The sequence below is a fragment of the Perca flavescens genome, chromosome 1 (genome assembly GCF_004354835.1).
Source record: "Perca flavescens isolate YP-PL-M2 chromosome 1, PFLA_1.0, whole genome shotgun sequence".
Taxonomy (NCBI): Eukaryota; Metazoa; Chordata; class Actinopteri; order Perciformes; family Percidae; genus Perca; species Perca flavescens.
In genome coordinates this window covers 13,103,481-13,128,748 of record NC_041331.1, presented here as the reverse complement: position 1 = coordinate 13,128,748, position 25,268 = coordinate 13,103,481, and the positions used below count along the sequence as shown (strand labels likewise).

General features: G+C 40.3%; 1 protein-coding gene across 14 annotated transcripts in view; it reads left to right on the top strand.

Moving 5' to 3' along the window:
• The window catches only part of madd (MAP-kinase activating death domain), a 61,299-nt gene extending 41,639 nt beyond the window's left edge, over positions 1-19,660 (top strand). For 7 of the 14 annotated variants that reach the window (XM_028579006.1, XM_028578976.1, XM_028578991.1 and 4 more), the window contains 15 exons: positions 2,603-2,706; positions 3,180-3,263; positions 4,076-4,231; positions 4,818-4,938; positions 5,829-5,891; positions 8,345-8,465; positions 8,598-8,703; positions 8,829-8,939; positions 9,056-9,163; positions 9,745-9,909; positions 10,057-10,129; positions 11,119-11,225; positions 14,991-15,060; positions 17,758-17,804; positions 19,444-19,660. In XM_028579006.1, the coding sequence (XP_028434807.1) occupies positions 2,603-2,706; positions 3,180-3,263; positions 4,076-4,231; positions 4,818-4,938; positions 5,829-5,891; positions 8,345-8,465; positions 8,598-8,703; positions 8,829-8,939; positions 9,056-9,163; positions 9,745-9,909; positions 10,057-10,129; positions 11,119-11,225; positions 14,991-15,060; positions 17,758-17,804; positions 19,444-19,557 (1,550 nt within the window). In that variant the 3' untranslated portion in view covers positions 19,558-19,660. Of the gene's footprint in view, positions 1-2,602; positions 2,707-3,179; positions 3,264-4,075; positions 4,232-4,817; positions 4,939-5,828; positions 5,892-8,344; positions 8,466-8,597; positions 8,704-8,828; positions 8,940-9,055; positions 9,164-9,744; positions 9,910-10,056; positions 10,130-11,118; positions 11,226-14,990; positions 15,218-17,757; positions 17,805-19,443 lie in introns of those variants that run through there. The other 7 variants (XM_028579015.1, XR_003692642.1, XM_028579036.1 and 4 more) reach the window with 7 other exon arrangements.
• The last annotated feature ends 5,608 nt before the right edge of the window (positions 19,661-25,268 follow it).

Genomic DNA, 25,268 nt, shown 5'->3' with positions numbered 1-25,268 from the left:
TGTTTTGGTCTTCCAATACCTAAATCTGCAGTAGTGGACGAGGGAAACCGGAGGTATGCGCATCGATAGTCAAAAAACGGTGCTCGTCTGTGCCTTTACTGCAGGTTTCTGCGAGGCGTGCTGTAGAAAATGGTAGCTCCCTTTTGCTCTCAGCATGGAGGGTGGAAGCAACACTCCCCTGTAAACAGTCCCAGAAAAGATGCAAATTATCTATTGGTCGCCAAAGAACCAACTGACTCAGGAGACTTGATAATCTCTTAAGAACTTCAATTTCCGAGAATTACTCTGGGTCTGTATACGGGGGACACTTTCAGTCGACCACCCTGACGCCTCTCCTGCCCGCACCCCCTTCTCTTCCTGTTAGAAGTTGCACCTTCAATTCTACAGTATGCTGTGAGACTTGCATCCCGGCTTCTGCAACGGCTCCATTTCACCTGCTGGCTAGTCGGCCTCTCAACCCTCATCCCACGCTCCTTTTCCGAGTCAAACATCCCTCGCTTTCTCGCCTTTGCTCTGGAGAGCCAGACAAATGCAGTCGATGAAATCTGTGGCCTGCGATCAGAGCCATAGCTCATTCTGACGTCACTGTGTGGCTCCCCAGGACTTAGGGCCGGGAGTTCTGGGTGTGTTGTAATGTTACCTTAGTAGCTGTCTCACACTGTGGCTCCAACTTGACAACGAAATACTTCTTTTTTTAATTTTGTCCGGATTAAAGCACAGCTACATGCAAACATTACAAAACGCCTCCATTCAACAATGACTTGCTTATTTTGTTTTTGTTTTGATTTTAATGCTCATCCACCATACATGCCTTTTCAACCAGCTCTCTGACTCTCTCTCTGTCTTTCTCTCCTTGCTTGCAATGCATCTTGGGTAGAATTGTGGAGCAAGCACCAGGATAAGCAAAAAGCTATGGAAAAACAACAGAGTAAGAGACTTTTCACACACCAAAGAAAAAAAAAAAAAGATTGGGATGTTCACCCGTTGACCTTTTCCCACCCCCTTGTTTCCACCTTACCAGTGTCTTTATACATGAATAAATAAAGGGGAAGTAGTGCTCCTAATAAGAATGTAATTTTTCCGTAACGGGTAACGGAAAAAATATAGGGACAAGAGTCTCTATGTGAAATTATGAGATCCAGATTGGATTTATTAGGTACTACAAATCAGATGTGGATCAGGGTAATTTCAGCTGAGAATTAGAATAATTTTTGGAGATGGAGTGGAGATACTCTGATGTTCGAGTTCTAATACTCACATGCCACTGGATTTCTTATATGCAGTATAGTTGGTTTTCCTAGTGGTGTTAAATTTGTTATATAAAAAGCAAGGGTCATGGAATTTCTGTGAGAAATTACACCCTTGTTTTAGTTCCAAAAACATATTTTGTGTTTTGTTTAATCAAGACTTAAGATGGCAGCCAGTCTTGGTAAGTTTTCTCCCTTTCTCCCACATGACCGTTCTTCCAGCAGCCATTACTACGAAGATGTGCTACTTTTACTATAATACAGTATGACATCAGCTTTGTTAACCTCATAGCTGTAGCTCACAAGGTGGGATGCAGAACACACTGTAAAAACCAACACGTGCTTACTGGATAAAAATATCCCCCCCATTTGTCTACAGTTTAGGCAGGTAAATTATAAAATGTTATACAACATTTAAAATAAAAATATTTTATGTTTTCGGGTCCTTGACTTAAAGAAATATGGAGATTATGTTATAACTGGCTTAAGCTCAAACAATGTCATTTTGTTTTCCAGTGTTTTTTTTTTGTTTTTTTTCCCTTTACACCATGCTTCAAGATGAGAAGAAATGAATACCTGCTGCCCTTTCCTGCACTTTTTAACTGTTATTTTTTCCAGTTTCAAGTGACTTGTTGTAAATTGTGTATTAGCAGCCAATATTCCACATTTTAAGGCTTTATTAAATGGTTTGCAAAACATTTAGTGTCACAAAAAAAACCCTGAAAAACAAGGAAGCGTCAGGATCTACTTGTCACTATGTCTGCATCTACCGGGGTGACAAATAATAAAGTACTGAATCACACTTGAAACAGAAAATGTCTCCTTTACCGTCTGCATGCCTAACTGCCTGTGTCTGTTGGTTGTTTTTGTTGTAACTTGGAGCACATTTTCAGCATAGACTTGAGAATTAATGTCGCACTGCAGTTTGGTTTTCATTTGTAACTTTTTTTTCCCAGCTTTACGGCGCTCTCTGCTTGTAAACTCCTCTTGTCTGCTCTTTTAAAAAAAAAAAAACGTCATCTGTTACTGCTCAGTTCAGCACCAGTACTGTGTACAGAAAGTTGTGAAAACATTTTAATGAAAGTTTTCTTACCTCTTTAGATTAGATGTATTCTAGTCACCCTGTATTTTTAGCTAGAGGCAGCTTTCACAAACATGAATAAGGTAGCGTTATACGGTTTGCTTTGCTGTGTCACGAGTGTAATGCAGTGTTTAAATGAAGGCTTTGGCACTTAAGATGGGCGTAGCGTCAGTGTTGCTGTGTTGTGGTGGCTTTGAGCGAGGCGAGAGTAAGGCAAGAAGGTAATGCAGACCTAATCGTGAAAACATGCTGATAATCGTGGTCTGTCCTTCAGGGTCTGATGGAGCAAAGCAGCAGCGCCCCCAAGTGACTGATGCGGAGGAGAAGAAATCCCAGATCAGTGCTGATAGTGGCCTCAGTGTCACATCTGGATCTCAGGTGTGTTCATAGAGTATTGCTGTGTCGTCAGAATTAGATTAATTTCTAACGTTTTTTCGAGATGCTCAACAAACATAAACATAATATTACAGTCAAATACTCTCAGGGCTGCAAGCAAGGTTTCAAAATTGGACCAGCTACTCAACAGATTACCATTGTTTGTTTGTTTTTTTGGCAGGTGAGACTAGGAAGTCTACCAGCCACTTGGATATTTTACCAGCATTTGGCTGGTGGATATTGCTTATTTTGAACACTGGCTGCAGGCTGCACACAGAAAAAGACATGTTTGAGACTGATCTTCAGTCTCCGTGTTTGGTTTTCATGGCTACACTTTGACTTTGCCTTTCAGCCTTCAACAGGGAGCTTTCAGTCTGTGGTGTTGGTTTTTGAACTGCTAATGTTGTGAAGTACATTTTTAATGTATACTAATGAAGTGTTCCAATGAATTCCCTCGTCCCCCCCCGGGTTTACAGAAGAGCGACACAGAGTCTGGAAGAAGTTCAGAGCCACCGATCCTGACAAGAAGCACCAGCCAGGACTCAGAGGCCAGCACGGTGGTAGGGCACGACCAACTCACATATTATGCATTTTATTCCCATCTATTCCAGCTACACATCCCCTCAAATATGAATTGTAGATTCCAGGGTGATATTTTTAGTTTAAACCTTTTTTTTTCTTTTCCTGTGTAATTTCCTTTCAAAAACTAAGAATCACTTGATTGCTTGTAGGTTATGGATTATTGCACATATTGGCATATGTAATCCTTTAACCCCTTAAGTTTACTGACCAGCCAGTGCCAGTCATTACAAACTCATGTGTGTGCAGCCAAACATTGTTTAAACCATATCATTTTATTTTAAAATATAGTGGAGACCTTAACATTTTCAAAGATACCAAACTAGACCAGTGGGATTTTGAGGAATTGTGTAAGAATCCCACACACTGTCCATCACTTGCACTCATTTTTTTTATGATGTTTTGGTTTAGTTAAAGTGATGCACAAGACATGATGAAATAGTGCAACCATTAAATTGAGATAATTTAGATAAATAATCTTCAGTAATGTAGATATAATAACTAAGTGGGTAAAGGTAAAAAATAATAGAAGAGCTAGAACAGTCTGGTACAGAAAAGTACATCACTTTAATGTAGCCTTTAAAACCAGGAAAAAGACAACACTTAAGCCATTTTTGATATTACGATATCCAAAATCTAAGACGATATCTAGTCTCATATCACGATATCAATATGATATCGATATATTGCCCAGCCCTACTATGAATGCCACTTTAGCAGCTTTTATACCAAACCTTCTGCACCTAAAACATTGCTCATGTATTGTTCTTACACCTGGATCTTTATTATTTAGATAAGCAACAGCTCTGGAGAGACTCTGGGAGCTGACAGTGACCTGAGCAGCACAGCAGACAGCTTCGGTGGCAGAACTGCTGCCCATTTAGCTCAGTCCAGAGGGACTCTTTCTGACAGCGAGATTGAAACCAATCCAGCCACCAGCACTGTGTTTGTAAGTATAAAACTCACTGAGTAGATGATACAGTTCTTATATTAGATAATAGACAATTCAATTGTGAATGCACTCCATTTGAACATATAAAAGCTGCACAGAAGGTGCCTGTAAATGGATTGATGGAATTTCAGGGTTCCCATGCCTACTAGAAAAGCTGGAAGATTGCAGACTAGTTTTCCACTACTTTAAAACATCTGAAAATGAGAGTTTAATGTCCTGGAAAATTAGTTTCTCTGTTTTTCATTTGCCAAGAATCAAGCAATCCTGCAACTGCCAGCAGTTGAAAGTTTGTGGTGTATTAAAGCCTAAACGGTGGTTAACGGGTGAGAGTACCACTCCAACTTTCCTCTACATGACCTAAGAGCATCACGTTGGACAGGAAGAAGTCTTAACACCACTTAAACGGTCCTTCTATGTGGACAACCGTCCGGTACTGTTTCTCAGACAGATTGGGATAACAGTGGTGCTCTGATCAAAATAGTGCAAACACAGATGCATCGATACTCAAAACTACGCACTGCAGATGTTGGCTTACAAACGTGAACCTTTTTTGATTTTGTTTTCAATTGTCCTGTCTCCACAGGGAAAGACCCACACCCTGAAACAAACTGCAAAAGATCAAGGACCTACTATGGCGAAGGGGCCGCCTGCGCAGCCCATGGAGGACGTCAGCATGAGGATTTACCTTTGTGAAGGCCTGCTGGGTATGTTCTGCTCTCAAGTTTGGACCCTCGTCTTACGGTTAGATCAAGCAGCTGACATTTCTTTCTGACGTTGCAAGAAAACCTTCCTGTGTTCTTTAGAGCACTGCGTTGCTTTTACGAACCTCATATTTGTGCGTCAAAGAAAACCTTTTGAACCAAACAACCTTGAATATTCAATGCTACCTCCACTAATGTAAGAAAAGTGTTGCTAGATGTTAACCTTTGCCTCACTATGACTAATATAACCGCTGAACTTTCACTAACTCATGACTGAGAGAAAAAAGCAGAAGTCATACATGTGATTACATGGAAGTGGTGTAATGTTTAATTTTTTTATTAGGAAACAGTGACTGAACATCAATAAAGGTGAAAGGTTACACCCTGATGTTAAGTAGTGCGAGGGTTCAGTTTTACCGAGTGAAGAGGGAAGTTGTATTCATCGCTGTCTGAGATGTTTGGCAAAATTGATTTAAAAATATGTAATGAAGGTGCATGTGTGTGTGTGTGTGAAACTCAAGTGACTGAAAATGAAATGGAAAAAGCATTACGGTAAGTCATGGCTGCATCTGCTGCAAATAATTAATAGTATTTTTTTCGCAAAACAAAATTAAATTAAGTTTACCCAAGTTCAACTTGTTATAGTTTTTTTTAAATATGTAAATACGATAATGACTTACCGTCCGCCTCATCACCACACTTGTAACAAGATTATTGCTCATCGACATCCTGCGTTAAATGAGCGTGGTATGTCTTTGTTTCTCGGATGTGGTTTTCTCTGCTCGCTCTGCTCTTGTTTTTGCCATTAAACCGACTCACCTCTTCGCCTAACCCCCTTCCTGCTCTCGCCGCTTCTCTTCCCTCCTGCTGCTCCTCCTGGGAAATTCTTCCAGGCCGCGATAAGAGCTCCGTTTGGGATCAACTAGAGGATGCTGCCATGGAAACCTTTTCTCTAAGTAGGGCTAATCTCTCTCCTTTGCCCTTTTTTTCTGTGTGTGTGTGTGTGTGTGTGTGTGTGTGTGTGTGTGTGTGTGTGTGTGTGTGTGTGTGTGTGTGTGTGTGTGTGTGTGTGTGTGTGTGTGTGTGTGTGTGTGTGTGTGTGTGTGTGTGTGTGTGTGTGGAGTGTCTGTGTGTGATGTGGGTTTTTCCTGTCCGGTGGTGAGCTGCATCTGTGTGTTTCTTAGCATGAGATAGAAGTGGAAAATATAAGCATTCCCGGCAGAATTTGGTTGCAATTTCCCCCTCATAGGGAGATCAAAGACAGATTTCCATACACTTTTACTCTCATTTTTAACATTTAATAATTTCTGCATACCTATGTTTTAATTCAGATTTCAGACTAACTTTCATGTTGACTTGAAGAAAAAAAAAAAAAGGAGTTGCTTATTTAAGGGCATGTTGCCTTCAAGTGCTCTCAGAAATGTAATTATGAGTTGAGCACACTCAAAAGAGCTACCAGCTGGTAAATTAGGATTGGGAAATGTCAAGTTTTCCTGTGTGTTACCGGGAAAAGTAGGTAAAATGAAACTGGCTGGGCAACATATCATAAGTGTAATATTTTATTTCTCTTTTGCATCCTGTCAAAATGATTGGTGTTATTTACTTTATCCTTAAAATCGTCGACATTTTGGTTTTTCATGTTTTCAATAATTTAGTGGCCATTTTCAACTTTATTATCACGTACATCTGATCCGTCACGAGCTAGATTTACTAAAGCCTGAAAACCAAGCCAGGAGGAGGTGTTGAAATTAATCAAATAATCGATGCATCAAATTGTGGACGATGCTGCATCGATAATCGGCCGGGCCATAATCGATTATTTCTGTTTACAATTTAATGTAGGCCTAACAACATTTAAAGTTTACATATTCTGTTATGTTTTGCACATTCAGGAAGTGCCATGTGCTCAGTGCTGTAGTTTTATGTATCCAATTTATTTAGCATTAGAGCACTGCAGAATGTTTGATTTCTGAAGCTTGAAAAGCTATGAATTAAATATTCTATATGGCTTTAATAGAAAAATGTATTTGACGCATCGTGATGCATCAAGATATCTAATTGAATCGCTTACACGATAATCGCAATCAAATCGGGAGATCAGTGAAGATTCACACCTCTAGTTTCCTCTCAGACCACTTGAATTACAATATGCTGTAAGGTTATTATGGACATTTTGCCCAATTAGACCAAAAATAAAGTGCCTACCACATCTTTAAAACAGTAGACTGCAAAATAAAAAATGTCATTTCCGCAGTCCATATTAACTTGTGATATCAGAAACGTTACAAAGAGCAGCACTTAAAGGCATCAGGCACATCTGTACATGCAATTTTGAGTTGCTGCTATCCAAACAATTCGAGCAAAGGTTTTTATTAGACTTGTTATGTCAGTTCCTGCTGTACTGTATTATGTGTAATTGAATTAGTCTAATTGGTTGTTTTCGTGCATGAAAAGACCTATGAACTGCTCGTTCATTTTCTGAAAGTAGATTGTGTCGAAATGGAGAGCTACAGGAAAATGTTACAAAAGCCGTACTTCGTTACTTACTGATAGCTTGTAGTAACTTACAAACAAGCTGTAGAAAGCAACATGAAAAATGCTAACAGTATAATAGTTGGAAATCTAATTTGTATAGCAGATACAATGAATATTTTAAAAAGAACTCACACTAGTCATTTTGGTCATATTGTGTGTATCAGGGCCATGAACTTATGTTTTTATTTTTTTTTTAAATGTATTTAAATTAGTGCTGTCAGTTAAACGCATTATTAACAGCGTTAATGCAAACCCTTTTTAGAAAAACTACAACATCACACAGGATCTAGCTAGACTGGAAACAAAACAACAGGCACGTCGCACACACTTGTTTGGGCTTGCGAGCCGGCCAAAGAGAAGTAGGCTAACGTTACGTTTGGAGTGGATGGCGAGCGCGAGACGCCGAAATGGATGCCAATAAGATTCTGAATGGAAAGTTTACTTTTAAAAAGTTGCCAAATGGTTCCATTGACAAGACCAAAGTAATCTGTGTGTTTTGTCGTCGTGAACTGAGCTATCCTCGCCCCCTCGTCAAAGCCACGTGACAAAAGCACAAAGCAAGCCGATCCACTTTTCCATGTTGATAAGAGCATTAAAATGAGAAAAAACAATGGGACAAAAAGAAATCAAGGAATATTTAGAATAGATAAAAATGTGCGATTAATTACGAGTTAACTATGACATTAATGCGATTAATCGCGATTAAATATTTGAATCGTTTGACAGCACTAATTTCAATTTAGATTTGCTTGTATGAATCTGTTCTTGTGGCTGCATGTGTGCTGTTTGAATAGATCAGCCGTACATTTGTTGATGAATTTGTCAAGCTGTGCACATTTTCGGAGCTACATGTGTACTGTGTTGATGTGTCCAGGTAAGGAGCGCTCCACTCTGTGGGACCAGATGCAGTTCTGGGAGGACGCGTACCTCGATGCTGTGATGTTGGAGCGTGAGGGCATGGGCATGGACCAGGGACCTCAGGAGATGATCGAAAGGTTCAACACGGCTGACGTTTTATACGATCCGTCTACATACTTTCACGGGTTAACTAGATAACTTTGTACTTATAATGTATGAAACCTGGACTAGTAATACTTGCTTTTTGGGTGTTTTGTTTGTCAACACAGATACTTGTCACTAGGGGACCATGACCGCAAGCGTCTGGAGGATGATGAAGACAGACTCCTGGCCACCCTGCTGCACAACATGATTGCATACATGCTAATGCTGAAAGTACGGAGGCCTGTTTGTTATTTTAATCCTGTGTCGATCTGTGCCAAGTTTCCCCTTTTTTTTTTTTTTTTTTTTTTTTTTTTGCCTCGAGATATCTCAACTTTTTGATGCTTTTGTTTGTTTAGTTGAACAAAAATGACATCAAGAAGAAAGTGAGGCGCTTGATGGGAAAGTCCCACATTGGCCTCACATACAGCCAAGAGATCAATGAGATACTGGACAAACTTGCCAACATGGTGACTATCTGTCCTTTTTGTTTTATTTAGTTTACTTCAACTTCTATTCGCCCTTTGTTATTATTTGTATTAAACTATTATCTTTTTTTAATTTTTAATTTTTTTTTTATTTTAAGAACGGCCGTGAGCTGGCCATTAGACCCAGCGGAAGCCGTCACATCAAGAAGCAAACATTTGTTGTACATGCTGGCACTGATACCACAGGAGACATCTTTTTCATGGAGGTAAGACAAGTCTGTAATTCCTAATATTACAACTAGAGTTTGGTATCGTTTGGATTTTTGCGATTCCGATGCCGAACCGGTACTTTTAAAATTATTCCGATTCCTAAACTGATTCTTGAAAAACTGAAAAATTACGTTTGTTTACTAGTGATCACGTGCAGTGAATGGTTAATAGCTTTTACGTCCGTTTTGGTGAGCCCAGAGGGGAAAATATGGCATTTTAAAAGTAGCCTACATTTACAGTAGCTAGCTAACGGTAGACTACAGAGAGAGTGTGATATTTTTACGTCCGTTTCGGAGTGACAGAGGGAAAACATTTCAGTCAGCACATTAAGCGGAACCCGAAATTTGCGTTCTAATCCTTTCCGATTCCTACCGGTTGCGTAGGAGCCGGTTCCATAGTGGAACCGGGTTTCAGTACCCAACCCTAATTACAACTGGCTTTTTCTTTTAAAATTAAATTATTAGTTTTTGTGAAATACCAAGTTATTTCAAACTATCTGTAGCGTTCCCCAATGCGGCGTATGGAGCATGTTGTAGCTTATTTTACTGATATTAAACTTGCCCCATCGTTGTTTCAGGTTTGCGATGACTGTATAGTCCTGCGCAGCAACATCGGCACAGTTTACGAGCGCTGGTGGTACGAGAAGCTCATCAACATGACGTACTGCCCCAAGACCAAGGTGCTGTGTCTCTGGAGACGCAATGGCCAAGAGACGCAGCTCAACAAGTTCTTTACCAAAAAGGTCCAAAACGGCTTCTCTCTCTCTCTCTCTCTCTCTCTCTCTCTCTCTCTCTCTCTCTCTCTCTCTCTCTCTGTGCATCCTGTACTTTTCTTCACTTCAGGAGAACATCTGATAGAAATTAAAATAACTTTCCTCTTTGCATTCTAGTGTCGTGAACTCTACTACTGTGTTAAAGACAGTATGGAAAGAGCTGCGGCAAGACAGCAAAGCATTAAACCAGGTATGGAGTGACCTTTTTTTTTTTTTTTTTTTTCTTTCTGTCTAACTCAATAACAGCCGTCATCAGTTACTAGTCTTTTCGGTAACACTTTACGTATCTACATAATCGTGATATGACACTGTCATAACTATGACATGACACTGTCATGAACGTGTCATAAACGTTATAAACAAGTCATAAACGTTTATGACTTCGGTCAATAAGTTGTCATTAGTTTGGGTTGTCTTGGTTATGACAACTTGACATTAATCAAAGTGACATTACCAGAAGTTATCTTGGTCATAACAACTTGACATTAACCAGGATGCCATTACCAGAGGATGTATTTGTCACGACAACTTGACATTAAATTTCTTTGAAGTGTCCTTATTAAGACAACTTGACATTAAACAGGAAGACATTATGTCAAGATGTCATGAAAAAGACTCTGGTAATGTCATTGGGATGGTCACATGGGAGGTCATTTGCGGTGGAATTTTTACCTGACAAATTACGGACATGGCAGATTCGCACAAGATTAAGATCACAGCCAACGCTATTATTTTTAATAGGAAAATACCTGATTGCGATATGATTCACGATATTGGAGGGAATGGTCATTTTTGTATCATTATTCTCATTTTCATTGAAAAATATTTTTAAAATGTTTTTTTTGCGAGGATCTGTACCAAACAAAGATTTTTACTTTAGTCTGTATGATACGATTTGTAGGCCGGGATCTCTGCAGCACCACAATACTTTATTTCAGAAAGGTTTGACACATATATTGCGATATTGCACTAGTTCATATTGTGATTTCGATAAAATTGCGATTAATTGTGCAGCCCTAATTTTTTAATTACTAGAGGTCCCCAGGTAATGCTAGTCTGCGAATAAGGCTTAGGACAAGCTTTTTTTTTTTTTCTTCCTGTCAGCCTGCTGGGATTTGAGGTTTCTTTGGGGAATGTATGATTTGTCCTTGCTCTAAATGAAGGTGTTGTTCCCCTCAGGTCCGGAGCTGGGCGGAGAGTTTCCTGTCCAGGACATGAAAACTGGTGAAGGTGGACTGCTGCAGGTCACACTGGAAGGAATCAACCTTAAATTCATGCACAGCCAGGTAAGAGCAACTGCTTCTCATCTCCCACAAGGGCATGACAATAACATAATCACTCCTGATGGTTAAAAGTTCATCCCGTCCTCCTGTCCACCTTTCTGCTCTTCTACTCCCGTTTGCCTCATACCCTTTCATCTCGTGACGTCTTCCTCTATTGTCATTAAAAACCAATCCTAGTCAAAATGTTAGCGATGACCAACAACATGTTTGATTGGCATTTGCTTGTACCTGATGTTTTTCCTTAGAGGAAGAATTCCTGTTTGTGCTTTTTTGCTTTTTTTGGATTTGCTTTTTTCTGTTTGTTTGTGCGTGCGTGTGTTCGTATGCATGCGCTTCCCAAAACAATATTAACACATCCACACAAGTTTCTTTTTTGACATCCGTGGTGCTCCAACCTCATTGTTCATTGACCGTGTGGGAGGAGATGAAGGGTTGTGTGTGTGTGTGTGTGTGTGTGTGTGTGTGTGTGTGTGTGTGTGTGTGTGTGTGTGTGTGTCTGTGTTGTGCGCATCAGTGGTAAGACACAAGACCCTGAGCAAAGACTTTTCATTAATAATTGGCTATTTAATAGCAACTTTCACATTTAAGTTTGGACCCTCCAACATCGTCATGTGTTGTCTCCACGCCTGCGCAGGTAGTCGTAGTCGGGGTTGGTATGTTTCTTCCGGTTTGTTAGAGTGTAGCTGCGATTGACTGATGTACTCTTGTTGGATAGTCTGAAGAACAGACCGTGCTGAAAGATCAGGGACCCACTGCAGCCAACGCACACTTCATACATATTTAGCATCTTTAAAAACAACAAAAACAAAAGACTGCGGTAGTGCCAAGTAGCAAGCATTTTTAAGTGTCAGTTCTAGTGGTATCTATCAGTTTTGGTTGAATTTAAGCCTCCAACTGAATACAATAGAGGTGAATGGAATTTCATTTGTTGTGCTCACAGGGGGCGTGGACAGGCTTTCCAACAGGCAGGATCATTTAAAAGGCAACCGCAACTACATTGTGCGTCTGCCCTATTTCTGATACTGTGGCGGCAGAAATTTTGGCGCGGCGGGCCGCCATTACCAAATCAACATAGAGGAAACACTGGCGGAAGGTTTTGATAGAAACAACTTTATACCAAACAAATAGTTTCAACTGAAATGAAATAGCTTTATTTCCTGCTCCAGCACACACCCACCTGCTCTGTAAATACTGCACTCTGCTCTCCTCTGAGTGAAACTCGGTACGGAAAAGAGAGAAATTAGCTGTGCTTTATCATTTTTCGTATTTATTTATTTATTTTTAGCTCATTGTGCGAATCAGCGAACGTTACTGTTTTGGTTTACTTTTTGCACTCTTTTAGCGTTGCTTTCGGCTGCAGCAGGCCACTGTTTTCAGTGAACAAGCTCTAAAAACCCCGATGTCAAGCACTTAACGGCACACAGTGATTAGCTGGTGAACATAGTGGAGCATTTCGCAGCTAAAGAGTCAGATATTTCCCTCAGGAGTTGGTTTATGGCAAAACGGAGCTAAAAGGAGAGTGAATATTGGACTTACATCCACCTGGTGGCCAGAAACATGACTCCAAATGAATGATAATGTTGAATGATTATGTCGGTGTTGTGTTTATACTGTAGCTTGATTCTGCTCCCCCCCCCAAAAAAGTCAGTCAACGCAGGTTTTAATATACTTTTTAATTCACAATCACAAATACAATCCCATAATCTCTATTGTAAAACCTAAACTTAGTGCATGGTCAGACACAATGTATTTCTAAGCTTTGGGTGAACCAGCCCTTTAGCTTGGATGTTGCTACACTCTGTTGTGATTACTGCCTGCTCCCCCGCGCTGCTTCTGCTTTTTCTACCCCAGGTTTTTTATTTTAATTTTTTTGGCTCAAGTTGAATTTTTGTTCTTCATATTGCAAGGGGTAGAGTGCCACGCTTGGAAACGATTTTTCCATTATCACACAAGCTCAATACAATTAACCTAAGACATGAGTTTCTCAAAGGTGCTCAACGTAGAGCACCGCATTTATCAAGAAATGATTTTCATCAGAGACTTTGCCTACAGTTGTGAGATTGCAAGTCCTCCATAGATAGTTTTCATGGTTTTTGAATAAAACCGTTTCACCAAACCCTCAGCAGGAGCTTTATTCAGCACTGGATGCCATTTGGAAGACTTTTCCTTCTCTTTTTATTTTTAACCCTTGTGCTGTCTTCCTTTCGACCATGCAACTTTTTTTATTTTTCTGGGTTAAAATTTACGGTGTGGTCGTCTTTTTCGACACTTCTGTCGCTTTTCCCCAAAGTTTTTTTTTTTGTCACTTCTTACCGATGTTTTTGTCAAATTTTCCCTGCAATTTTTTTTTTTTTTTTTTACTATTGTTGTTTTCCTCCCACGTTTTAGAAGCTATTTCTGACATTTTTGTCACTCTTTTCAACGTTCTTTATATCATTTCTTTTCTCCAAATGCTATAAAATTGAATAAAACACCCACATTCCATGAAAGTACTGAGCTGATCTTTTATTTAGCTTGTGAAGAGTAATGGTTGTATGGAACTATCCACGTTATTTTTTGACAATTTGGTTGAAAGAAACCCAAATTTCTGCTATAGAAGCTGACCCGAGGACAACAGGAGGGTTAAAATGAAATGACTAAATTGAGCATTATAGTGGGTGAGTGCTGGGTCTAGTCCCGAGTAGCTCTGCAGTGAGATGGTGTCAGAGGCGACATCCTACATGGTAGAGGGATTTACTGTCCATCATACAGTCTATCTGCGCTGCTGTGTGAGCACGTGGTTGGTAGTGCCGGCCCTTGTTGCTGGAGGAGGAGGCATGGAGGGCTCTGGGGGACTGAGATGTTTTTTTTTAAAAGTCCAGGAAAACAAAGGTGAATCCAGCTCTCAATACCCTAGTCACACCTCTAGTCCTCTGATTTTTCTCTTCTATTTCCTAGTATTTGGGGGCTGATTCCTCTTGTGACAGGTTTTTATTTTCTTTTCTTTCTTTCATATTGGCTCATATTGCTAGATTCTTGATTTGATGAATCCGTACGAGGCTCCAGTGGTTAGCGCCCTCTCGGAGTGCCGTCGAGTGTCTGTGCTCTTCTGTCCGATAATAATCCAAACCATTTCTCTCCCATGCTCTCTCCCCCTGCAAGGAGCGGAAGGTACACAACCTCTGCTGTGTTTGCTTATTAGCAGTTACATCTTATTGGGTTCCTTTTTTGTTTTTCTTCTATCTTTTCCTTCCTTTATTTTTTTTTTTTTTTTTTTTTTTAACTGTTATAGCTGTATGGCAAATCTAATTTTGTGTCCTTGTCTACATTTTTATATGAAACTTCCATGTATGCATCATATGGGCCATATTGCATCTTTGAGCATTATAAGAAATGTTTATTTTCGACAACCTTTTGCTGTTTTACATCCAAATAGAACTCTAAATCTTCCAGTTCTGATACACTTCATTGATGAAAACGAGTAACGTAGAATTAGTTCAGAGCTTTGAGCAGACTTCAATGCATTTCTCCTCATTTAACCGTCGCCCATGTATGCGTTTGATCATGGAAACTTCTCATAGTGTGCTTTTCTTTTCTTTCGTCAGCTGTTAAAAGCTTGCACTCCATGTGTAGTTGTTTTATTTTGACCTTTCATACTGAATAAAACAAGTTTAACATGGCAAATTTTTTTTTAATTATAATTTTTTTTTATAAATATGAAGTGTTTACTTTTCATCCAGTGTTGTTGAGTTAATAATGTTCTGTCTTGTTTTGTTTGTTTGTTTTTAGGTTTTCATAGAGCTGAGTCACATTAAAAAGTGCAATACAGTGAAGGGAGTCTTTGTCCTGGAGGAATTTGGTAATTACACCATCTATTGATTCTAGGCCTGTACTCGGCACGGCAGTAACTCAGCTCCACGGCAAACGTATTTGACGAGAGCTAATGAGGGTTTCACTAAATTGGATACTCGCTCACCTTGAGGAACACGGAGACACCGGTGTCTGGAGGTGATTAAGTGAGTGACGAATTCTTTCGTGTGACGAAACATTTGATCATTTAGTTGATAAAGAGGGATGACATTGTTGAGAGAAACGAGTGCAGCATTACACAGAAGTGTGAGGACAGAAAGTCGGTATATGTGCACTTTAGTGTCCCAAATTCCCTATGGAAGATTCTACGTGCACTTTAGTGTCCCAAATTCCCTATGGAAGATTCTACGTACAATTTAGTGTCCAAAATTCCCTATGGAAGATTCTACGTGCAATTTAGTGTCCCAAATTCCCTATGGAAGATTCTACATTCAATTTAGTGTCCCAAATTCCCTATGGAAGATTCTACATGCAGTTTAGTGTCCCAAATTCCCCTACATTCAATTTAGTGTCCCAAATACAATTTAGTCCCAAATTCCCCATGAACCCTTAATTATACCACCTGTTTAACAGGTGTTTAGGTTATGGTTGGGGCAAATAAGACCCTCATCGTTTAGGACACTCAGTTTTTGGAAAATAATTTGGGACACTAAACTGCACGTATACGCAGAAAGTCCATCTGACAAGAAACGGGCACAAGTAGAAACTAAAACTAAAATGTTCTATCGTAAGAAGTGATGTCCGTTCTTGGAGATAGATGGATGCATAACTCAATGTGTAAATGAATGAAAGTCATGTACAGCAACCCTTTTTTAAATTGTGTAGGTGAAATTGCGTAAATGGATTTCATCATCTACAAGTTCCCATTTTAGAGAAAACAAAGAGCTTCTAATGGAAGCAAATGGCATGGCAGCTAAAAGAGAAAGATAAACATTAAAGGTTTAGTTTGCTGATATTCTGAATTTTATGTCATCTACAATCCCAAGAACCTACACCACCGGTCAAAAGTTTGGGGTCACTTTTCACAATTTCCATTCCACTCCATTATAGACAGAATACCAGCTGAGATCAGTTTTTTTTTTTTAAACCAGGGCAGCAGTTTTAAGATTACATTATGTGCTTACATAATTGCAAAAGGGTTCTCGACTGTTTTCTCAGTTAACCGATTAGTAAACAGAATGTGCCTTTGGAGCATTGGATGAATGGTTGCTGATAAAGGGCAATGTAGATTATTGCATTAAAGATCAGCCATTGTAATTATGTAAGAACATAATGTAATCTGAAAACTGCTGCCCTGTTTGGGAAAAAAAAAAACCCAATGCAACTGATATCAGCTGGTATTCTGTTTATAATGGAGTGGAATGGAAATTTCTAAGTGACCACAAACTTTTGACCGGTAGTGTCGATCATAGTCCTTTTTTGAGGATTTGTTTTGTAGTTCAGACTGCTTTTTATGTTTTTGACTGTAGTGAGCAGGAGTTTAAAATGGTTAGCTCATGATTTACATTTCTAGGTCAAAGTCAAAAAAAAAAAAAAAAAAAAGAGTACTTCCAGTACGACAGTGCAGTTCTATGATCGTCAGGGGTTGAAGTTGAGTGCCAGGCTGGGTTACTGTCGTGTCTCTGTGCTGCTTTTGTAATGTTGCCCTCATCTTTGCCACTATGAAAACCTTCATTCTCCAGCAGGTAAAGTGTCGTCACCTTTCTCCTTTTCTTACTCACACTAAAACTCCGTGCTGAATATTTCCACACTCAATCCTTCTCATGGATTCATTTTTTTTTTTTTTTTTTTTTATTCTTTTTCCGTATTATGAGTTTCCCTCTGCTTCCTTCATCACTTGCTTTTCATTTTCGGAGATGACCCCAAACGCCATCTCTCATTTCCTCTGGCAGTCTGCCTCTGAATCTCAGCAAGTGGAGATCTTTGGTGGGACTGTTTGTTCAGGATTTAACATTTCCAAGCCCCCCCCCCCAGATTATTTAATCTGTCCAGATCTCAGCCTCCTCATCTCTGCTATGGGTTCACAGTTACTAATGAAAAGTCAGTCTGTCCTGTGGGCAGTGACCTGGTCCGGGGTCAAAGGATTTTGGCCTCTTGGAGCTGCTTTTCTGTGATGTCTTTTAACTTTCACTTCGTTGGGTGGGTGGGGGGGGGGTGGGGAGGAAGGTTGTCCTTTATCTTGTGTTTTTCACATTTGGAACTTTACACTTTTTTGCAGTCTCTTATAAGACATTTGTGTTTTTTTATTTGTCCATTTTGTGGGCCATGAACGTCTCACCAACAGTCACAAGTTCAAATTGAATCCCATGCCTTTCCATACAAACAGTTTAATCATTACACTAGACAAAAGCATTTGATGCATCACGAAATCAGTTGAAAGAGAAAATCTGATCATTAAATTAGTCAGAATATCAATATATTTCAACACGACCAGTTTCTATCAACAGTAGACGAGCCAATCCTACTCTCGTCACCCTCTCTGTCTTAAGTTCACTGTACTCCTGACTGTTGTGGTGGACTCTTTTTTTTGGCCCACATCCCATTTTACACCTTGTTGAATGTCCAACCCTGTGACACCCCCCCCCCCCCCCAAAAAAAAAAAAAAAAAAAAAAAGCTCTCAAGCATGAACTCATTAAGGTTCCTGCTGCCTTTGAATTCTTTGTTTTGTCTTTTGCACCGGCATAGTTCCTGAAACTAAAGAAGTGGTGATCCACAAGTACAAGACCCCCATGGTGAGTCCTCAGGTCTTCTGTCCGAGTCGATGCTCTTTACCAGTGCATGTAGAGTACCCGTCGCAAAGGTGTGACCAGTAGAAATGTGCCTGACATTTGTATCTGTAAACATGAGTGCTGTAGAGGTGCACTCTGATTCAGTCCTCCCTGGGAGCCCTAACATGAACCAAAGTCTGAAAAGTGGAGCTACAATCTCAGTGGAAGCATTCAACACATACTTTAGAATGTGTGAACTTAATCACTTAAGGCCGGCCACACACTGGCTGCGTGGCGTGAGCGTGTCAGCAGCTTGGCGTGTCCGTTTTTATTTTGGCTCCCATGTTAACAGGTTAGAGCTTGCACGCCGCCCGCACGTCTCCGGCTCAGTCTCGAGCCGCGCCGAAAACGCGGGCATGCTAGATATAGGGTTGACGCCTATTTTTCACACGACACGCAAGCGTGTTGAAAGTGTTTCCACGCAAAATAAAAATAGGAAAAGATGTTTTATATGTCATTTTGACACAGATACATTTAATAAATGACATGTTGATGTTTGAAAGGCTCTAGGTTTTGACATAAATGCAGATATAAATGTAATAAAATAAAGAGATTTTTTAAATATTGCACGTGTCAATACAGAACAAAATATTCTGTAGCCTATTTTGCCGTCAATACTGCCGACAATGTCTTTGCTGTAATCAAATCAGTATATATTTATGTTTAACATGAAGTATACTACTGCTTGGGTGCAGTTTATCAATGGGAAACATACGTACAGACGAGGCACGCAGCAGCAGCGCCGGGTCAGACACTTTTCTGGTGTGCAAAGACATAAAAAACAAATCCATGCAGCTGACATGCAACAGAAACGCCACGCAGCCAGTGTGTGGCCTGCCTAAGCGTGCCGCAATTTGGTCATTGAAGGATTACAGCGCCGTTTGAGAGTTTGGCCCTGTAGTCACCTTACTCAGTGTAACCAGCGGGTGGCACCAAAGTTATGTCTCCTCTTTATTTTACAGTATGTCTGGGCATGTTCACAACCGAAAGTAAACCTGACATGCCAGATGGTTTAACACCGAACCATCCAAGAAACGGTCATTGGAAACTGTTTAACTCTCTTTCAAAAAAAATACCTGGCCGGTGATTGGATGAACCGTCTGTCTATTATGTACACCATTGTTGTTTTGAGCGAACGGGAACGGTATACATCCATGCGCCACACATGCCTAAACCACGGCCCTAACTGCCAGAAGCTCCTCACCGCAGGCCGATTGGTTCGGTCCGCTGCCGTTTTCGGACACAAACGGATTACTTGAAGCCTGACGAGATGGATTTTTGCGTGTGATAAAGACAATATCCTGTCGTGGGCACCGACTGGTTACATCACAAAGAAACCCCAATGCACTGGTGAACCAGTAGTATTCATCAGTTTAATTCAGGCAAATTAGGATTTTGCCACCCCTAACAACACAGCATGAAGGAAAAGGGAGTTTTTAAATACTAACCCTAAAGCATTCAACAGTCAGTATTCCTACAGTATTTAGACTGAAGGGAGCCTCTTGTCTATCTTTGTTCCTTGTGTTATTTTTAACTGTACACAAATGTAACCTCACATCTGGGCCATTGTCCTCCTCATGGTTATTTTTTTTCCCTTCTGCAGGCACATCAGATCTGTTACTCGGTCCTCTGCCTTTTCTCCTACATGGCGGCAGTGAAGGGGAAGGAGGCGGAAGGAAAACACAAGATTCTGTCACCGAGACCCCTTCCTAGCTAGTCTACGCCCCGTGCCCCCCCTCTCTTCCCTCCCCCCAACGTACTCGCAGTGCCTCTCTACTTGAAATGGCATCTTCGCTCTAAAACCACAGACTTCTGACAATCCCCCAACTTTATTCTAAGCACATAATTCCTTCTCCCTCCTCTTGTATATACGAGCCTAAGACCCTTTCTCCACTCTGTTGTGTAGACGTGTTTAGTCTGTGATGTCGTGTAAATACTTCTGACCCCCCCTCACCGCCGTCGTCCCGATAGATCGTACCAACTAGCTAAATGTTTGCCTGCTCCTTAACATCGGGAGAAGCGGCTCCCCCCGAGCCGACCTCCTCAGCGTGAAAGTCTCCTGTTATTCCTAACTGTTTTTACCGATAGGAGATGTGAGGGATCGCCCCCGAGGCCCAGAGTGCACGCAGGTCCCGTGCACAGCCTTGACATTCACTACAGAGCTTAGCCCCCGTCTTGATTTGACTGTGCGAGTTATTCCGTGATACGTGGTTACTGTAAACTTCCAGTCTGTCCAAGTTTAAACTGGTGAACCATCCAGAGACCCTCTTATAGTGCAGGACGTCCCATACCAACAATGCTACCGTACCGCATGTCAACGCTTCTTAAAAGTGTTTGAAGCCCCCAAAATAATGTGAGTGTTCTCAGATGTGTGCTCTTGCCCTAGATCAGCCCGCCAGGCTGAATTACTGTTCTAGTTCTACTGTAAAATGTCTCGTCTGTGGTCTGCTGTTATTAATTGCATGTTACTATGAGGATGAAAAATAAATATTATATATATTTCTATATATAGTATTTATTTAATATATACATATATTGACTGTACATTTCTCTGAAAAAAAATTGTTACAAATTGTTGGTTTGCTAGATGTGCAATACTTAATAAGTAGTTAGCCATTGCCAGAGCCATGTTTTCTTGAGTTAACTGGCTTTCACAGGTTGAAGAATGTAAGAAAGAACTTTTTTTGTTTTTCTATAGTACACATTGATTGGAGTGAATCTGATGACTTCAGTTTGACTGTTTAAAGTTTGTCTTTTAAAGGTAAATCAACTCCGAATCGCATACGGTTAGAAAAAGAAAATGTCCGCTGTGTTGCTCTGTATGGTGCAAACTTTGGAGTTTTTTGCACTCAGGCCACACCCCCCCCAATCAGTGATGTCACAGCAGGTGTTTTTAAAAAAAAGCAACAGGCGGTGGAGATGCTGTAGTAAACGTCAGAGATGGTATAGTACCTCGCATTTGAATTCAGCCTACAAAGCCACGGGATATGCATCTTTGATAGTCTAAACCGTTTGCAATGCTGTGGGAACGGCTTGTTTTAAAAAAATAAAATAAATGTATAAATGTGCCGTTTCTGTATGCTGAAATTGAAATGAAGAGGAAACCAAACCCACCTGGCTCAAACCGGTAGCCTGGGAAAACCCCTGACGAACTTCTGGCAACTTTGAGATTTGCTCTGCAAGTCAGTCTGGCCAAGAGCCCATTCAAGCCCATTTCCAATTTTTTCCGAATCGAGGCACAAATCACAACCGTTGTTACACAATTATGATAGCGACGGCGAGCAGCTTTTTGTTTACATTCAACATGACGGCCACATGAAGCGCAGCAACCCGTTGATGCTGTCGGTACACGATCCGTTCTGCGCATGTGCAAGACGTTAAGCGCATGCGCAGATGAAAATCCTGTTTTACGAGGATTTACGACATTGCAATGGCTATATAAACTAACGTTAGCTTCCCAAAACAGGATTACACTGCACAATCTGTTCCACGCTTCTGGTCGTTGGTTTAAATGTTAGTTTAGCTAGCTAGCTAGCAGCTAACTCAGCTAACCGCTAGCTGAGACAGCATCTAATCATTTTAAAAGACCCTCAAAATAAAACCTGAAAATAACCGTTAAAGTATATAACAGCTGTAACGTCAGTTGTACTTTACTTGTGCTCATTCATTTAAAATACAATCAAATCAATACTTGTCTTTATTGTTATTGCTATAAGGTCTTAATTTATCGGTTGCCTGCCTTTCCCAGTGTTTAGTTTGAGTTGACGGTATTTTAGACTGAATCAAGCTGTCAGCTAGCTAGCAGTTAGCCAGATTAGCTGTTAGTTTAGTTACGTTTAGCTTCCCGGTGGAGGCTAGCATGGAACAGATCATGCAGTGTAATCCTGTTTTACCGAGGATACTCAAGAGGATACTGGACACTGCACGATGTGTTCCACGCTTCCGGACGTAGTTTTAGCCTCCATTGGGAAGCTAACGTTAGTTTATATAGCTAACCGCTAATGGCTAATGTCGTAAATCCTTGTAAAACAGGATTTTCATCTGCGCGTGCGCTTAACGTCTTGCACATGTGCAGAACGGATCGTGCAGGCAGCACAGATCGTGTACCGACAGATGCCGCTAGTCACTGCTACATCACCCGGATCGTTGGTCTGATTGGTTGAAGGACTATCCAATTGAGCGGCGCCCGTTGGTGACCCTCTCTGTTACAACTGAGAATGGTCTGGTGTCAACCAGGCTGTGTGACTGCAGGGGGCGCTGTTGCTTGGATGTTTTCGTACTTTATACAAGTGGTTGTTGTTATTACTGTAATTCAGTCTTTAAAACAGGTCGGCAATCTTTTTAAAATGTCTGTTAAACGATCACATTTTACATTGAAACAGTAGTGACCTGTCTTGAGGTTTTTCCCCTTTCTTCCCACTCGGGCGACATTGCGTGAACGCAGCATACGCAATATGTTTGGTTTGTTATTCAGCCCCCAATTTTCAGGTACACGGTCACTTTTTCTGATGGCCCTTGCTTGTTAGAAATAGTGACCTGTCTGGATATGAATATTGTCCTCTCATTGGCCTTTCTCCTTCCAGTTATAAAGACTGAATGACACCAGAAGGGGTCAAGAGAAGCCGAAGAATGGAAAGTCACAATTTCTGACCCCGATCATGAGAAAATCAGAAACTGAAAAATAATATTAAAAGAAAATGCTTGTAGAAAGTGTGACGACTTCCATCCAACCATGCCACCTGCGGTCACACTGGGGCCGCAACTAGCCATTATTTTAATGATCAATAAATCATTTTTGGTCAGAAAATGTCATAAAATTAGACAAAATGCTCATTTCCCAAAATGTAAGTTGACCTATTAAAACTTGTTGTGTCTGACCAACAGTACCAAATCCAAAAGTTATTTAATTAACTATCATAGGAAACCCGTGCATTTTCACTCGAAAAAGACTTCAAGGATTAGCTTTTGGTCACAGAATGTGGTGTAACACCGGCACTGTTTGGTCAGGTTTGGGCCTGAATCCCAAAAGCAGCCAAGAGGAAGGAAAAAAAAAAACAACACACACCTGTTTTTACATCACAGACTGGGTTTTGTGCCAAAAGTACAAAAATCTCTAAACCGACCAGAAGCAGTTTTCCGTCCTGTGATGACGTTTTAAAGCCTAAGCGCTGTGGTCACCTGCTTCCAGAGGAAATTAAAGTCTTAATGTTGTTTCTGTTCCATATTAGTAAAGAACCATTGAATCTGGTCCTAAGGCTGGCCCGTGTACTTTCACAGTGTGGGTGTGTGGGTGTGTGTGTGTGCGTCCATGTGGTGAACAGTTTCTCCAGATCAGCAATATATGGGTACAGCTATATCACTGGAAGATGTATTTTTTTTTTTTTTTTTTTTGATTTGACATGCTTGTATTTTTTTAGTGATTTAACTGTGCAAAGAGAAATAATTGGTAGGATATTCTGATGATGCTGTTTCCTTAATTATCTGAGTATATAGAATATTATCTATAAATGATATGAATATGAATATGAATATAAACTCTATCTGAAGGATCTCTAACATTGGTTTGGGACTGGGGCACAGCTCTTTACGCTTAAGTTAAAAAGGACATTGTTTGGTTTTTTTAAAACTGGAGTATTACAACTCATCTCTCTGTCACTGTACTAGCCGGCTGCTGTAATGGGAGGGAATAAATGGAAAGAGATGCCAGGAGTAAGTATTCCAGCATTTGAAGAAAAAGAAAAAAGTATTTATAGAATATGTACAGCTTTGGCAATATAATAAAAGTTATCGCAAATAAAGCTCAGCCTAGTTCATCGTCCTTTTATGAAAGAAGAATGACAAACTAGTTTGAGTCCACATTGAACACTAGCACAACCGTTAAAAGTATTAAGACCGGAGGTTTCTCTTTAGTACTGAATGTGTGAAATGCAGTTGTTGATTAAAGTTACGTTTTTAAGCATCCACAGAGAATAAAACATCAATCATACTCTTCATCACTGGTAAGCATGTCTGTGCACGCCCGATCAGACTGACTTTGGCCTTGGGAAATTACATCCATGTTCTTTTTTTTTTTTTTTTTTTTTTTTTTTTTTTTAAGGTTACATACAAATGAAATAAAGTGATAGTGGTTTTTTTTAGCGAAGAAGAAATATTTTCTTTCAGTAAACACACTGACTGAGCAAGAATACAGAATAAATCCTTCCCCGACTGGCCATATTGAAACATGAGCACGTTGTGCCGTTTAATAACCTCATCAAAACAGTTTATGGTTATTTGAAGGATCAGTTTACTTGTATTACAAAATATCACTTAACCATAGTAGCCATGTGGATAGTTTGGGATCTTGGATACTCAGGATGGCTTTGTCTGAAACTTCGGGGGTGAAAAAAGGTAATGTGTGCTGCTTAAAGAGTCCCATGGCGTGAAAATTTCACTTTGAGATTTTTTAACATTAATATGCGTTCCCCCAGCCTGCCTATGGTCCCCCAGTGGCTAGAAATGGCAATAGGTGTAAACCGAGCCCTGGGTATCCTGCTCCGTCTTTGAGAAAATGAAAGATCAGATGGGCCGATCTGGAATCTTCCCTTTATGATGTCATAAGGAGCAAGGTTACCTCCCCTTTCGCTGCTTTCCCCGCCCAGAGAATTTGGCCCACCCATGAGAGAGAGACATCATGGCTTTCAAACGAGCAAAGTGGCAGTTGGTCAAGGCCCCCTCTCCTCCTCAATAGCATTTAAAGCTACAGACACAGACACAAATGGCATATTCTAAGTAAAGCTCATTGTGGGACTGGCTCTAGTGGCTGTAATTCTGCACCAAGGCTGAATTTCGGGAAAGAGACTTCAGATACAGTATTAGGGGACCACTAAGGTCTATATAAAAGAGACTTCAGATACAGTATTAGGGGACCACTAAGGTCTATATAAAAGCATCCAAAAAGCACCATGTCATGGGACCTTTAAAACATTCAGTTTAACTTCCTAAACGTCTGGATAATGCACAGAACTCCCAGTTAATAGTTTCCCTTTGATAGAGTTCCACAGTGACATCTGTGGATTATACAGATAATCAGGGCATAATTTCTGGAAAGATAACTTGCTGTTTGGGTTTTTGCAACGTGATTTTTTCAATCATCCTGTATATAGGCACATTAAGGCATTAGCGGGAGTTTCAAAAGTGTATCTTAGCTGTCCTCTGAAAATGTTTACCTCTTTTTATTTATTTTTTTTTTAGCTAAAATTAACAAGCTGGTATTCAGCTTTGTGACGATATTGATCAATCCTAAATCTAGAAATACATCACTGGACATAGATGGCACACTGTATCTCAAAACCTCCGCAGATTCAATTCAATTTTATTTATAGTATCAAATCATAACAAGAGTTATCTCGAGACACTTTACAGATAAAGTAGGTCTAGATCACACTC